This window comes from Limtongia smithiae (assembly GCF_038497785.1).
Source record: "Limtongia smithiae strain NRRL Y-17922 unplaced genomic scaffold V1518scaffold_13, whole genome shotgun sequence".
NCBI lineage: Eukaryota > Fungi > Ascomycota > Lipomycetes > Lipomycetales > Lipomycetaceae > Limtongia > Limtongia smithiae.
In genome coordinates, this window is record NW_027117634.1 from 279,862 (window position 1) to 293,039 (window position 13,178).

The window sequence follows — 13,178 nt, forward strand, 5'->3', positions numbered from 1 at the left end:
GCAGCCTAAAGAGGCTTGTGGGTTGCACAGTCGGGCCAGCCCGCGCAGACAAAGGTGTGGTTAGCGTATTTAAATCGCGTGGCGGGGTAGGTCCCTGCTTTGCCTGGGGCAACTCTAGCACGCACGGGGAGCGGTGCCAACGGCTACATCTGCCACGAAGTACGTTCGATGCTTCGACGACGGAAGTGGGTCATCTGAATCGCTGGGTTCTCGTCTTCGTAGTTTGAAAATCAGGTGATGCTCGAGACGTGGCAAGCAAGGCGTGCAACGGGGAAGAATTGTTTCTGCAAGGTACGGGTTACCGCGCAGAGATTTCAACGTGATGGGAACTGCAGCGCTGTCGCTGCCGGCATTGTGTAGAGAATACAGACTACATTACGTGGACCATAATTGCGAATCGCGATGTCAGTCGAGATGTGTACTGTCCCTCGGTGTCAGGAGTGCTGGTTATGCGGCCGCAGGCGGTGGCGTACAAATGCGCGTGGGGCCCGTCTGCATGTTGCCGCTGAGCGGGTACACCGGACGAAACCTCGAACGTGTACGGGCGGTGCTTCTCCGGGACGACAGGACATCGCCTTTGTGAGCGACGACGCTGCACGAGAATGACAGAGGTGCCATATAGCGCTCTGTAGACGCATGACCAGAAACGACTGGCGAGCGTGGCGGGCGCGCGCGGCGGACGTGAGAAATAGCTATGCTCGCGTGCGCGCTACAAAATAGACGACAGAAGGTTTCTCGAAGGACGCGGAAGCACCGCAGAACACACGTCTGACTCAGGCGTCCTGTCATATCTGCTGTCCGTGCGACGGCCCGCCGTCGTTACCCGCCGGCTCAAGACTCGCCACTTGGACAGCGATTCACGATCTCAGAGGAGGAGGGTGTTCACGCTCAGACAGCACTCCGGAACAACGTTGTTCAAGACCGCGGGCCGGCTGCGCAGAGGTAACGGCGGCAGGGCCGCTTAGCTAGGCCGGCGGAAGTGCAGGAATAACGATAGTCCGCGAAGACCCGCACGACAGCTGGGCTAATCCTAATATGGCCTAGCTTTGTGTAATCCATCCAGGATCGAGCGTGCGCAAAAAGCCTTGGCGCCAATGGTGACCACCTTCTATATAGTTTTCTCTTCCCCTCATCCTCCGCCCTTCCCGTCGCGACTGTTCGCACACCGTCCATTCTCAGCCTCCTCGCGAGACCACTGTACGCGCCTTGTTACTGCTTCATCTGCCGCCGTCTGTGTCGACACCACTGCTCCACCTCGGCTGCACGCCACTAGTCCTCCGCCCACTACGTCATCGTCGTCACACACTCGCCACCGCAATGCCCTGCGTCTCCTCCAGCTCGTTCGAGGTTTTTGACCCCGTACCCCACCGCGACTCCGTCTCTACCTCCTTCGCGCGCCTCAATATCGGCCGCGGCGGTGTCCTTCCCTCCGTCGCCGGCCTTCCCGCGCAGTCGGCTGCTGGCGCTTCGGCCACGGGGAACACCAGTGCCGGAACAGGAAACACAATTACCGCCACCTCCGCCACCTCCGGTGGTTACTCAAAGGATGAAATTGCAATCATTCTCGCACACTTGATGGACCGTCCGCACTCCCCCCACGGCATGATAGGCAGTCGTCGAGCCGCGCCACCGGCGCTGCCACGATTCTGCGCTGCCGTATCGTCGGCGCCGGCTTCGCCGCCGCTCTCACCGAGGCGCGCACACCACCACGCTGCCTCCGACGAGCTTCCTCTCGGTTTTAAATCTGGCTGGGGCTGGCAAGAAAACAGCGCGAGCACATCCGCTGCTTCATCGTCCGCCGTCGGCGTGGCTGAGCGGAGCGAACCCGTCGTGCACTCCGACCATGCAGGCTCGCCGTCGACATCCCACGGGCGCCGTGCCAGCGCATCCAGCGTGCGCCCGCGCTCACGCTCACACGTGGTGATTGGCGGATCTGCGATCTCCAAGACCGTACAGCGCCGTCGCGGTTTTGCGAACAAGTGCATGCTTCCGCGCCGCGAGCGCAGCGTTAGTCCGTTCAGTCATCAGGAATAATTCCTTACTGTCGTGCTTTTTTGTCATATACCAGCATTCATATTTTGGTGCACTGTATTCTTGTGATGGGAGTTTGTCATTGGCATTGTTTCTTGTATACGTTTTGCATTGTTGGGAGGAGAAGCGACATAAATCGGATCGGAGTTCGTTATAGGATTTCTTAATATCTAATGAATTGTATATATCCTTAAACGTCCAAGCCACGCCTTCAGTAGGTGTAACTGCTGAGAAAAGTGCATGCATTGGAGATTCTAAACTGAGAACATTTTTCGCCACCAGTCTTCCGGCAAGTTAGTCAAGCCCGGTCCGCCACGCATGCTGGTACCGTGGACGATACTCGAACTCGCGCTTAAGCTGGCCATGTCGCTGACTCTGGTGCTAACACCTGCGCTGGTGCTGCTTGCAATGCCGCTAGCGGTCTTCCTGCTGCTGCTCATGACCACTGAACTGCTATCGGACGCTGTCGGTTTCGGCGCCGGCTCAATGAGCCCACCCACTGGTAGGTCAGACTCGCTGGGATGTAGACTAAACACATTACCAGCGCCACCTCCGCTGTCGCCGGTATCGGGCCCCAACCCCCCACTCCCATGCTTCATCGGCTTGTTCGGCTTAATAACCTCATCAATAATCCCCAACTCCAACGCCTCCGTCGAGTTCAAATAATTGTCGTTCTCAACCAACTTCTCAATCTGCTGCAGCGTGTACGGTTTCGCCAAGTGATCTTGATACACTCGATTCGCCTGCTCGCGCATACGCAAGATCTGCCGTGCCTGGATGGCAAGATCGCTTGCTTTTCCCTCCATTCCGCTCGACGGCTGGTGCACCATGATCCATGCGTGCGGCAGCGCGTATCGAGAGCCTGATTCGCCGGACACGAGGATGAGCGACGCCATGGACCCTGCGATGCCGACGCAGATCGTTGATACCGGACATTTGATGTATTGCATTGTGTCGATGATAGAAAAGCCTGCATGCATCTCACCACCGGGAGAATTGATGTACATGTAGATTGGCTTTGTGGAGTCGGTGGCTTCGAGGAAGAGCAGTTGCGACACTACCACTGCCGCCATGTTGGACTCGACATTGCCGTGCAGCATGATAATTCTCTCTTTCAGTAAACTTCATTCATCAGCTCTTTCTTCGCTTCGTCTCATAATAGTCGTACATACCGGCTGAAGATATCAAAATACATAGTTCCACCGTATTTCTGCCAGTTCATCAGCACCTCTGTACTGCCTCTCTCACACCACGAAACACTCACGTCTCGGTCTGGCACCGTCGGGATCGTGATCATCCGCTTCTGTGACGCACATGGCATTATCTCAGACGTGCGTTCTGCTATCCCCGGCCGGTGTGTCGGGACACTGAGCGATGTCGTCGCGGTGTGCAGGCTTCGTCTTACTTGCATGTGAACAGTAGACGATATTGACTTTGTCGTCGTGCTCGCCGCAAGGCTGCGTCGTGACATCGTAGCCAGTGAGAACATGGCCTATAGCCGAGCGTCTTGTATTAGCTCGTGGTGATATTGGCCTACTGTAGGTACAAACAAGCAGAATCTGGAGATGAACTACACTTCGTTCGCGTGAGGCTCAAATCATGAATTTCTTCTGGCCTTCGCAGTGATTACAAGCCCCGCTGGCCAGTGAACATACGCCGTCGACTTCCCTACACACTACACTTATATACCCCGTTTTATAGATGACCACCAAACTGTAATACATCTCTTTACTCTTTGATATCCGCCTTCAACGCTTAGCTGGAACGCCACTCTTGTCTACATCGTTCCAGCTCGATATCCGCATATACAGCCTGCATACCCCGATGGATTATCGCGCGAAGGACTGGAAACACATACCTGGACTATCACCCAACAAGACAGTTAGTTTTCAGACCCGGTACATCAAACACACTCCCTCGCCCGTATAATGTCTAATCCTGCTCGACGGCGCACGAAGTACGCTAGCCAGTCCGATCCGGCGCGCGTTCCGGGGCACACAGGACGACTGTGGCCGGCATCGGACTGTTGGGTGGCCATGGAGCTCGAGCAACACCATGACGCTGTTGAACGCTGCAGAACCAAGCTGCAAATGCTGTTCTGGCAATACCCGACGAAGCGAGACACGACGAGCAGGATGTGCGAGACAAGGACGCGAGAGCATACTGGTGGAACCGCGAACCGCACAAAGGTGGCTAGAGGTCTTACTAACTGACCTTAAAAGAACCCGATAAACGAACTGAGCAATGCGCGTAGAGCGGATTCGAATACCTAGACCAATCACCCAACAAGTTAAGTAGCTTTCGGACCCGGCATAGCAGGTACACTCCCGCACCATACAAAGTCTCATCCTGCTTGTGACGGCGTACGAAGTACGCTGGTCAGTCCGATCCGGCACGCGTTTCGGGGGGCACACAGGACAACTGTGGCCGGCAGCGAACGGTCGAGTAACCATGGAGCTCGAGCAACGCCATACCACTGTTACACGCTTTTGAGCCAGGTTGCCAATGCTATTCTAGAAATAGCCGATGTGGCGAGACACGATGAGCAGGAGGTACGATACAGGGACGTGAGAGCACACTGGTGGAACGGCGAGGCACAACGGCAGCCAAGAGGTCTTACTAACTAACCTCGAGATGAATCCGATGGATGGATTATACTGGAGAGGATGATGTATGTGAAAGATGGATGAGCGATGGGAAGTTGAGTAGCGAGAGAAGAACGAGGAAGAGAGAGGAAATTGGCCGGAAAAAGTAAAATGAGGGGAAATTCACAAGTTGGCGGGCAAGCGCTGAACGCGGAACGTGGTAAACACAGACACTCGCATGCGTGCGATACATTGCCAAGCTCGAGTTGTACCGAATCGTAGAGGATAATCGTAGCCACTGATATAAAGGTAACGCTTTGCTAACAAAAGTTTCTGTTCAATCGTCTGGCGGCGGAAATCGGACGCGTTGTCGCCGAACACGCTGCGATCAAACGCGTGCACGCGTGCGCACGTGCTGGCGCGTCGTGTTCTATCGTCCTGGGACCCGTCTGCACTGGGTACACGCGACAATCCAGTGCAATAATCAGATCAGATAATATTTGTATGATTCTGAGAGTGTGCTGGTGGAGTTGAAAGCGGTTATTGAATAAATCAAGCGCGTGTCTCGCGCGACACTCAGAGTGCTGGAACGCGCCTGTCACCTTCGCGCGTCCGCAGTTCGTCCTATTATTAAAAGATAAACCAAGCTCTCTATTTCATCTATCGTACTATTGATACCACACACCAAATTCCTATCTATAGCTTCATATCCCACCATTTCACACATGCATCGGCGCCCACACTCACCAACTTATCCTCGCCCACCCACGCGACGCCGTTAACGCCGTCCGTATGCGCACCCAAGCTCTTCACGTTCTTCGCAGGTTTCTCTGCACTATACACAATGATATTCGTGTCCAAGCTGCCCGTCGCTGCGTACTTGCCATCCGCGCGCCACGCGATGCTGGTTACCCGTGCAGTGTGGAACGCCCAGCGCGTGGAAAAGACAGAACCGTCAAGGGCGTCGACGACGGTGACTTTGCCTGTGGAGTCGCCAATCGCAAGGAGCAGCTTGCCATCGGCAGACTTGACGGGCGCAAGAGAGAGTACGCTCACGGCGGCGCGGATGGGGGAGATTTTGGTGGGGAGCGGCTGCAGATCCGGAACGCTCAAGAGAACAATGGAGCCATCTTGCGCGCCTACGACGACGATCGAGGAGTCCGCGTAGGCAGCTGTTATAGAGGAGCCCTTGTATGTGGCGACCGGGGCGAATGAGGAGGTGTAGCAATACACAGCCGACTCGGTTGCGAGAACAACGTACTCGCCGGCTGTGGAGATAGCCTTAGGTTGTGACGGCGCAACCAGCGACGCCGCAGTGAAGGAGTCGCCAGCGACAGTCTTAATGGTATCATCCCATGCGGCGGTAAATATGCTTTCTTTCGACTCGATGATCCCGACGACGAGGTTACCATGGCCGTCACCCTTGACCAAAGACGCAACGCCAGTCGCGATATCCCAATGCACTAGACGACCATCGTAGCTACCAGTGTACAACGACTTTCCATCGGATGACACCATAACCGCAGTGATCGCCTTTTGGTGGCCGTACAGCACGGTCATCGGTGCCGGGGCCGAGCTCTTGAGATAGTACATGTCTCCTGAAAGTGACACAGCGAGGAGCGTCGTGCTGGAGGTGTACACGACGCCAACCAAGTGCTCGCCGGTTACGACTTCCCAGGTCTCAACGCTCTTGATTTCACCGCTGGCGTAGGTCCACGACTTGACCTTTCCGTCCGTAGAAGCCGTCGCGAAGATGGGACTTCCGCTCTCGCTCTTGCCGGCAGCGACGCTAAGAATACCACCGTCATGCGCGCTATCAAGCTTCGCCAACACATCACCTTCCCTGCCGTCGTATACAACAATCTTACGATCCATGCCCACACTGACAACATAAGACCCGTCGACCGCGAACTTGACGTCCGAAGCGAAGTTGGTATGCTCGCCCCGCACTGCCTTTGCAAATTTGAATGGCGGGCCAGTTAACCACACCAACGACGAGTCGTCTGCGACCGTAGCAGCGCGAAAAGGGCGAACGCTTCGGATATCGACTGCATTGATCTGTGCGGAATGACCTGCGATCTCGCCAACGCTGTTTCCGGAATCAAACGTGAAGCAGTGTCCGTACCGTTCTTTGCCGTCTCCAACCGCGATGATCCGCTTACTCTCGCTATCCCACGCAAGATCATTAATCCGACCCGAGATCACAGGGAAAGTACCCTTCACGATTTCGGGATCCGCCGTGGTCGACGACGAATCAAACACCTTAACAACGCCAGACACATCGCCCGACGCAATGTAATATCCCGACGGGGCGAACTTTGCGACACTAGTAGTAGCAATATGACCTGTAAACTGCGTCGACTCAGAGGGCGTCGCGAGAGAGCGCAGGTGGACCGATCTGTTACTCGCGTAGACGATCCGATCTGTGCGTGCGTCATAAGAGAGGTGAAGCGGCACGGCTCGCGCTGTTGATGGCAGCGGAGCCCAGACCGCGGCTAGTAGCATTGTTATTCACATGACCCAGTGCACCAAATGACAAAAGAAGCTCGTACATCTACTAACCGACATTCTTTCTATATGCAAGTTGGAAGTGCGTGAACAAATCAGATCAATTGAAGAGCGTGAGGAAGGTCGTGACGTTCACAAGGCAGCAGCGCAGCCGATGACGCCAATTACAGTCATAAAGTGTGCCCATATATCAGTTACCTGAATCTTGGCAGAGCTGGAATTGAGCAGCTCAGGAGGATAGAAATTTACATAAATAGAACTAGGCGCTGTGGCCGAGCGGTTAAGGCGAGAGATTAGAAATCTCTTTCCCTCTGGGAGCGCAGGTTCGAGTCCTGCCGGCGTCGAATTTTTGTCTTGCATTACTATGCGATATGTTTTTTGCTTAGCCGAGGCCTGCTTTGACAAAATATTAGCGCATGCAGCACCATGTGAATGCAAGCACGCGATAAATATCCCATCCCCTCGTCATAACCTCGGGTGACGCGTGCTGTGGAGCGGTCGCGCGACTGATTGTTTGTTGACAGGTTAACCGATTAGGACTAAGGGTCAACTAAGTGTGATGGGGACGTGACGAGAACGCGCGACGAGAAGACCGTATGTATTCGTGGTGGTACATGTGGCTGGTACAAATCATGTCGCATTCTAGCGCTGTGTCGACTCTTGCTGGCTGCTACTGCGGCCGATGGACGATCATGGAACGTTCATGTCAAAGGTTGACAGAAGCTTCTATTTGCAACGAGCGCTTGATCGTGGCTGGTGATGGCTAGTGACACAAGACCCGAAGATTTTGACAACAGCTAATTTGGGGACTCGGACTGGGAAGATAACGAATACGAGCTCGCGAGCTGACTCAGATAGAGAGGGGGCTCGTAGCTGAATTCCTTATCTGCAATCTCGGGGAAACCGCCGACGTCGAAGCTCGACGGGACGGGCGCCGGGCCCCGGACGGGAGACTCAGGAGCGCGGAGCTGGCTGACCGGAAGCCACCATTGGAAAATAAAGAGAAGAAAGAATGAAGGGAAGGGCACTTTCTCCTGTAAGCTGTGTGTCTGTCTGTCTGGGAGACCCTGCCCTGTAAACCCTCTCCACAACTCTTCAACCAGGCCCTGACCAGCGATCGTGATTGCGAAAGCAGTACCATACCGCGAAAGTAAACTAGTTCGTGGGAAAGACACGAAAAAGACGATAAAGAAGAAGACAGATACGATGCTGAATTATTTTCGAACGCTCCGGAGCAGGCCTGTACCCTTTGCTCCTTGTCGCCGTAGCATCGTCGCCTGCTCCGCCTGCGCCAAACCTTCCCGCCTAATCTCACAGTCCCCGGCCACCGCTCGTTCTTCTTCTGCGTCCTCTCTCGCTCACCAAAAACGACACTTCCGCTCGCCTCTCGCTTTCAAGATGTCAATTGACCAGCAGTACCTTGAGGTCGACGACTCCAAGACTCTCAGTACGTCATCCTGGTTTGCCGCCTAGTGGCTTCGGCCGCCAGTGAAATGCCTTCCCCGCCTTCCGCGCTCTTCTTTGTCTTGCGGGTATGCTCAACTGACGGGATGCTAACATGCCTCCTATCGCACAGAGTTCAGCTCGCGTCGGTCTGCGGTCCACTCTCTCGATGGTATCGTGTCCTGCACGCAGCCTATGGCTGCTGCCGCCGGCATGAAGATTCTACGTATGGGCGGCAATGCCATTGTGAGTTGCCCGTGGATATCTTTGGAGTTGTGCGATACTAATGTTCCTACAGGACGCTGCTGTTGCCACCGCCGCCGTGCTATGCCTCATGGAGCCGACTATGGTCTCCCCCGCCGGCGACATGTTTTCGCTGTTCTATAACGCCAAGGACAAGACGTTGAAGGGCATCAACGCTTCCGGTCGCTCTCCCGCTGCGCTCACCATCGACTACCTAGCCTCCAAGGGCATCACCGGCCACAAGCTTCCCCCGAATTCTGTTCATTGCGTCACCGTGCCTGGTGGTCCCGCCGGCTGGGTTGACGCCATTGAGGCGTGGGGATCCGGCAAGATCACCATCGCTGATGCGCTGGCGCCGGCTATCGAGCTCGCCGAGAACGGTGTCCCAATTGCCGAGATCTCGTCGAACTTGTGGTACAGAGGATACTACATCATCACGAAGAACTCGCCTGAGAACTCGAAGGACTTGTTGATGCCGGACGGCAGCACGCCGAAGCAGGGCGACCTGTGGGTGAACAAGAAGCTCGCGGCGACATACCGGGAGATTGCTAAGCACGGCAAGGCGGGTTTCTACGAGGGCGTTGTTGCGCAGCGCATCGTTGACGAAGTGCAGAGCCGTGGCGGTGTGATGACGATGGACGATTTGAAGAACCACACGTCGACTTTCATCGAGCCCATCAGCGTCGAGTGGATGGACGGCATGACCCTGTGGGAGTGTCCTCCCAACGGTCAGGGTATCCTCGCCCAGCTCGCTGTCGGCATCATCCGCGAGATGATCGCGGACAAGATCGTCCCCCCCCCTGAGGAGTGGGTGCTCAACTCCGCCCCGTACTTGCACATGATCATCGAGGTCCTGAAGATGGCATTCCGTGACGGTGAGGAGTACGTCGCTGACCCCGAGCGCGCCAAGGTCCCCGCCGCTGCGCTGCTCGAGAAGTCGTACCTCAACAAGCGCGCGCACGAGTTCGATCCGAAGGTCGTAGTTGCACAGTACGCCCCCGGTCTTCCTAAGACTGCGAACGACTCGGACACAGTGTACCTCGCTGTCACCGACAAGGAGGGCAACGCGTGCTCGTTTATCAACTCCGTCGCGGGTATGTTCGGCACGGGTATCATCCCGAAGGACTCTGGCTTCACACTGCTCAACCGTGGTGTGAACTTCTTGCTCGACAAGACCGCGCTCAATGCGCTAGAGGGCGGCAAGCGGCCGTACCACACTATCATCCCGGCGATGCTCACCAAGAACGGCGAGATCTACGCTGCATACGGTGTCATGGGTGGCTTCATGCAGCCGCAGGGTCATCTGCAGGTTCTGCTGAACCACACTGTGTTCAAGCTCGACGAGCAGAAGTCGCTCGACGTGCCGCGCATCTGCATCACCCCCGGCAAGGTCGTCGACGGCGTTACCAACACGCTCGTCAACATCGAGGCCGAGATCAGCGCTGAGGTCGTCGCGGAGCTCAAGGCCATGGGCCACGACATTGAGCTGCAGAAGCGCTACGACCCGCTGTTTGGTCGGGGCCAGATCATCCGTCTCTCTAAGACACCGTCCGGCAAGACCGTGCACTCTGCCGGCAGTGATCCCCGCGGTGACGGCCAGTCGTTCCCGTTCTTCGATTAGACAGCGCGCTCTAAATTTTGATGTGTGACGTGTAGACGAATATTTTACGTTTGTAAATGCTGATAAATGCCGAGATTTAATAGTTAAAAGAAGTTTTGCTCGATAACAGATAGGACTGACGGACTACGTGAATGACCGTGGAAGCCTAGGCATAACATCCACACAGTTCCATGCGGGGTGATCGACGTGTTTCATACATGACTCGTCCAAAATACAAACGGCTTTGACCTGCTGAAATGGTGGGCGAGCAAAAAGGGGCTTCTGCCAGTTAAGGGGGTGGAAGATCGCGGCTGCAGGGGCAGACGCCGAGACGGAAGTTCGGGGACGCGCGTTGCGTTGCACTCTCGTATTGCCGCACCGTATTTACACACCAAAACGCGTCTCTCGCGTCGTTCGCAGCATGCTCCCGCACCAAATCGCGTATGAGTAATTACTATTTATTCGACGGACAAGATCCGCGGCTTCTAATTATAATGTACAGTAGATAGATACACACTGCACATACAGCGGAAATGCTCAAAATATAAACCCAAAACTCCACGCAATATGCGACCTGCATATACCGTACAAATACACATATGTACTAGTTAGGAAGTAGATGGACGGGGGCCGCAGGTTATGGCTTTTTGACGATCTTGTTTGCGCTCGCAACGCGCCGCAGTCGGGACTTGGTCGAACCTGACTTTGCGACGGAGGACATGATCTTAACATGGTCGTCGGGCGTGAGGTTATTGAACACGACGGGAGAGCGGTTTGACGCTGATGCAGCGGCTGCGGCGGCTGCGGCTGCGGCAGCAGCTGCGGATTGCTGTAGTTGTAGTTGTTGCTGTTGTTGTTGCTGTTGGTGTTGTTGCTGCTGGTGTTGCTGCTTTATCCGCTGGCGCTGCTGGTGCTGCTGAATCTGCATCTGCTGCAGCGTGGCGATTGAGGACGTCGGGGTTCCGCCAAGTCCAAGCCCGAGGCCGACATCGACACCAAGTCCAGATAGACCGGCGCCGGGGAGACGGCTGGGGTCGGGAAAGTCGGGTAGTGGGGGTGGTACCTCGTGGAAGTGCGAGGAGTGGATGCCAAAGGAGGGGGTCGATGCGGCACCGCGGAGTGTCGGGTGCGAGCGCGTGCGCTTTAGCTGGTGGCTGTGGTGATGACGGCGCGAACCAGAGTGCAGTGCGCGCGGTTGCTGAGCTTGCTGCTGTTGTTGGAGGAGGAGTTGCTGTTGTTGCTGTTCCTGCTGGCGAAGGAGCATCTGGTGTTGCTGCTTCTGGAGCTGTCGTTGGTGGTGGTGCTGCTGCTGCGAGATCGTCTGCTGCATGAAGGATGGTGATGCTGGCAGGGGCTGTAAACCGTCGGACAGCGACTCGGGCAGTGGCTGCAAGCCATCAGTGAAGGCGGTATGGACCGGGAGCGTCGGCGGGGGGGCCAGCTCCTCGAAGGTCGGAGAGACGGACGAATGAATAGGCCGCGAAAGCGCGTGCATGGACTGCACATGGCGTAAGGGGATAGAGGTCTCGCGCATCTCCTGTTGTTGCTGCAACAGCGCGGCATGAAGGCTGGTGTCGTCTGAGAAGAGCAGGTGGTGCTGGTGGAGTCGCTGCTCAAACTGTCGCTGCTGCTGCTGCAGTTGCTGCCGCTGCTGTTCTTCATGTTGCTGCTGCTCCAGTTCGTACTGACGCATCTGCATCTGCTCCTGAATGGCAAGATCAAACTGCAGGGGCGTCTGCGTGATGATGTACGGAGCGGCGTCGTCGAAGTCGTCTGCAATGTCCTGGGCGGGCTCCTGGGGCGGGAGGTCGAACACGTCGGGCTGCATATTGAAGACGTGAAGGGACATGTCGGCAGAGTGAGGCGGAGAAGACCAGAGATCCTGCCGGAGGACATGGTGGCGCGGCGCGGGAGAGGACTCAGGGGAGAGCCCTGACGCGGCTGCGGAGAGATGCGGCGGCCCCCGCAGACTGGGGGTGGTGCGCAGGGAGGGGGTAGCGGCTGCCGAGGAGGCAGTGGTGCCGTAGTCGGCGAGGGTCGGCATAGACTGGGCGTGGTGGAGAGCGGGCGGGTATGCGGCGATGTCAGGAAAGGCATCCTCGAAGGGGTCGGTGCTGAGGAGGAGGTGCGTGCCGCCGGAGACGTCGTCATCGAGGTCATCGATATCGTCGCCGTCGAGGGACGGCGCGCCAGAAGCGATAGCGATGCGGAGCGCGTTGTGAGGCGTGCGGACACGGTCGGGGTCATCCGGCGGGAGGAACCGGCGCATGGCGGTGGGGGTAGTCGAGCTGATAGAGGTGGCGGAGCCGCGGACGTCGTCATCGCCGGTGATGCTGCTGTTCTCGGCGTCGCCGTCGTCGTCGTCGTCACTGCGAGGGGCCAGGAGGGGCGAGGACGGCGTGACGAAGCCCTGGCCGGCACTGCGAGAGGGGTCGAGCAGCAGGTTGGCGAAGACGAGGGCGTGTGTTTGTTGTTGCGCCGGTTGCTGCGGCGTGCGCGGCAGGGGTGCCCGGGGTAGTGTGCGTCGCCGCGGCGGTGAGGGTGACGGCGGGCGCATCTCGCGCGGCGGCAGGCGGAGTGGCGGCGTCGCGGGACTCGCGCGGGCGAGCATCGGCGGTGCGGTGCGATGTGTGGCGCTGCTGCTGCGGGTTCTTCGTCGGTGCCCGCGAGAGTGGTCCCGCTCCCGGCGTAGTGCGCGCGCGCCGGCAGGGACCCCTTGTTTATGTACCCGCGGCAAGCCAGCGCCGCGCCGCGCCAGCGGCGGCGTG

At 57.0% G+C, this 13,178-nt stretch overlaps 5 protein-coding genes and 1 non-coding gene across 6 annotated transcripts; 3 read left to right on the forward strand and 3 right to left on the reverse strand.

The window, feature by feature from the left end:
* The first annotated feature begins 1,051 nt into the window (after positions 1 to 1,051).
* V1518DRAFT_422324 (uncharacterized protein) lies at positions 1,052 to 2,208 on the forward strand. The gene has a single exon (XM_066905436.1). The coding sequence runs from the start codon at positions 1,318 to 1,320 to the stop codon at positions 2,032 to 2,034; it is 717 nt and encodes a 238-aa protein (XP_066757539.1). The 5' UTR covers positions 1,052 to 1,317; the 3' UTR covers positions 2,035 to 2,208.
* V1518DRAFT_118008 (Clp protease-domain-containing protein) lies at positions 2,160 to 3,644 on the reverse strand. Its single transcript, XM_066900683.1, has 3 exons — positions 3,296 to 3,644; positions 3,204 to 3,241; positions 2,160 to 3,153 (listed from the first exon to the last, which is right to left on the reverse strand). The coding sequence occupies exons 1-3, from the start codon at positions 3,518 to 3,520 to the stop codon at positions 2,286 to 2,288; spliced, it is 1,131 nt and encodes a 376-aa protein (XP_066757540.1). The 5' UTR covers positions 3,521 to 3,644; the 3' UTR covers positions 2,160 to 2,285.
* Positions 3,645 to 5,246: 1,602 nt separating this feature from the next.
* Positions 5,247 to 7,524, reverse strand: V1518DRAFT_422331 (WD40-repeat-containing domain protein). Its single transcript, XM_066905437.1, has 2 exons — positions 7,169 to 7,524; positions 5,247 to 7,111 (listed from the first exon to the last, which is right to left on the reverse strand). The coding sequence occupies exons 1-2, from the start codon at positions 7,182 to 7,184 to the stop codon at positions 5,313 to 5,315; spliced, it is 1,815 nt and encodes a 604-aa protein (XP_066757541.1). The 5' UTR covers positions 7,185 to 7,524; the 3' UTR covers positions 5,247 to 5,312.
* V1518DRAFT_t53 lies at positions 7,387 to 7,468 on the forward strand. Its single transcript has one exon. It is a non-coding gene; the product is annotated as a tRNA-Ser (tRNA).
* Positions 7,525 to 8,522: 998 nt separating the features above from the next.
* On the forward strand, positions 8,523 to 10,431 carry V1518DRAFT_429466 (nucleophile aminohydrolase; the record flags this gene model as incomplete). Its single annotated transcript, XM_066906135.1, has 3 exons — positions 8,523 to 8,571; positions 8,701 to 8,813; positions 8,866 to 10,431. 3 exons carry the CDS (start codon positions 8,523 to 8,525, stop codon positions 10,429 to 10,431), a joined length of 1,728 nt encoding a protein of 575 aa, XP_066757542.1.
* Positions 10,432 to 10,774: 343 nt separating this feature from the next.
* V1518DRAFT_422335 (uncharacterized protein) lies at positions 10,775 to 13,092 on the reverse strand. The gene has a single exon (XM_066905438.1). It carries the CDS (start codon positions 13,019 to 13,021, stop codon positions 11,048 to 11,050), a length of 1,974 nt encoding a protein of 657 aa, XP_066757543.1. The 5' UTR covers positions 13,022 to 13,092; the 3' UTR covers positions 10,775 to 11,047.
* Positions 13,093 to 13,178: the final 86 nt, after the last annotated feature.

Bases quoted from the DNA above. Each gene is read 5' to 3' on its own strand.
- V1518DRAFT_422335 (XM_066905438.1), bottom strand. From the start codon at position 13,021: ATGCTCGCCCGCGCGAGTCCCGCGACGCCGCCACTCCGCCTGCCGCCG.
- V1518DRAFT_422324 (XM_066905436.1), top strand. From the start codon at position 1,318: ATGCCCTGCGTCTCCTCCAGCTCGTTCGAGGTTTTTGACCCCGTACCC.
- V1518DRAFT_118008 (XM_066900683.1), bottom strand. From the start codon at position 3,520: ATGTTCTCACTGGCTACGATGTCACGACGCAGCCTTGCGGCGAGCACG. The intron at 3,242-3,295 runs GTGAGTGTTTCG...ATGAACTGGCAG, and splicing joins CGACGGTGCCAGACCGAGAC to AAATACGGTGGAACTATGTA. The intron at 3,154-3,203 runs GTATGTACGACT...TGATGAATGAAG, and splicing joins TATTTTGATATCTTCAGCCG to TTTACTGAAAGAGAGAATTA.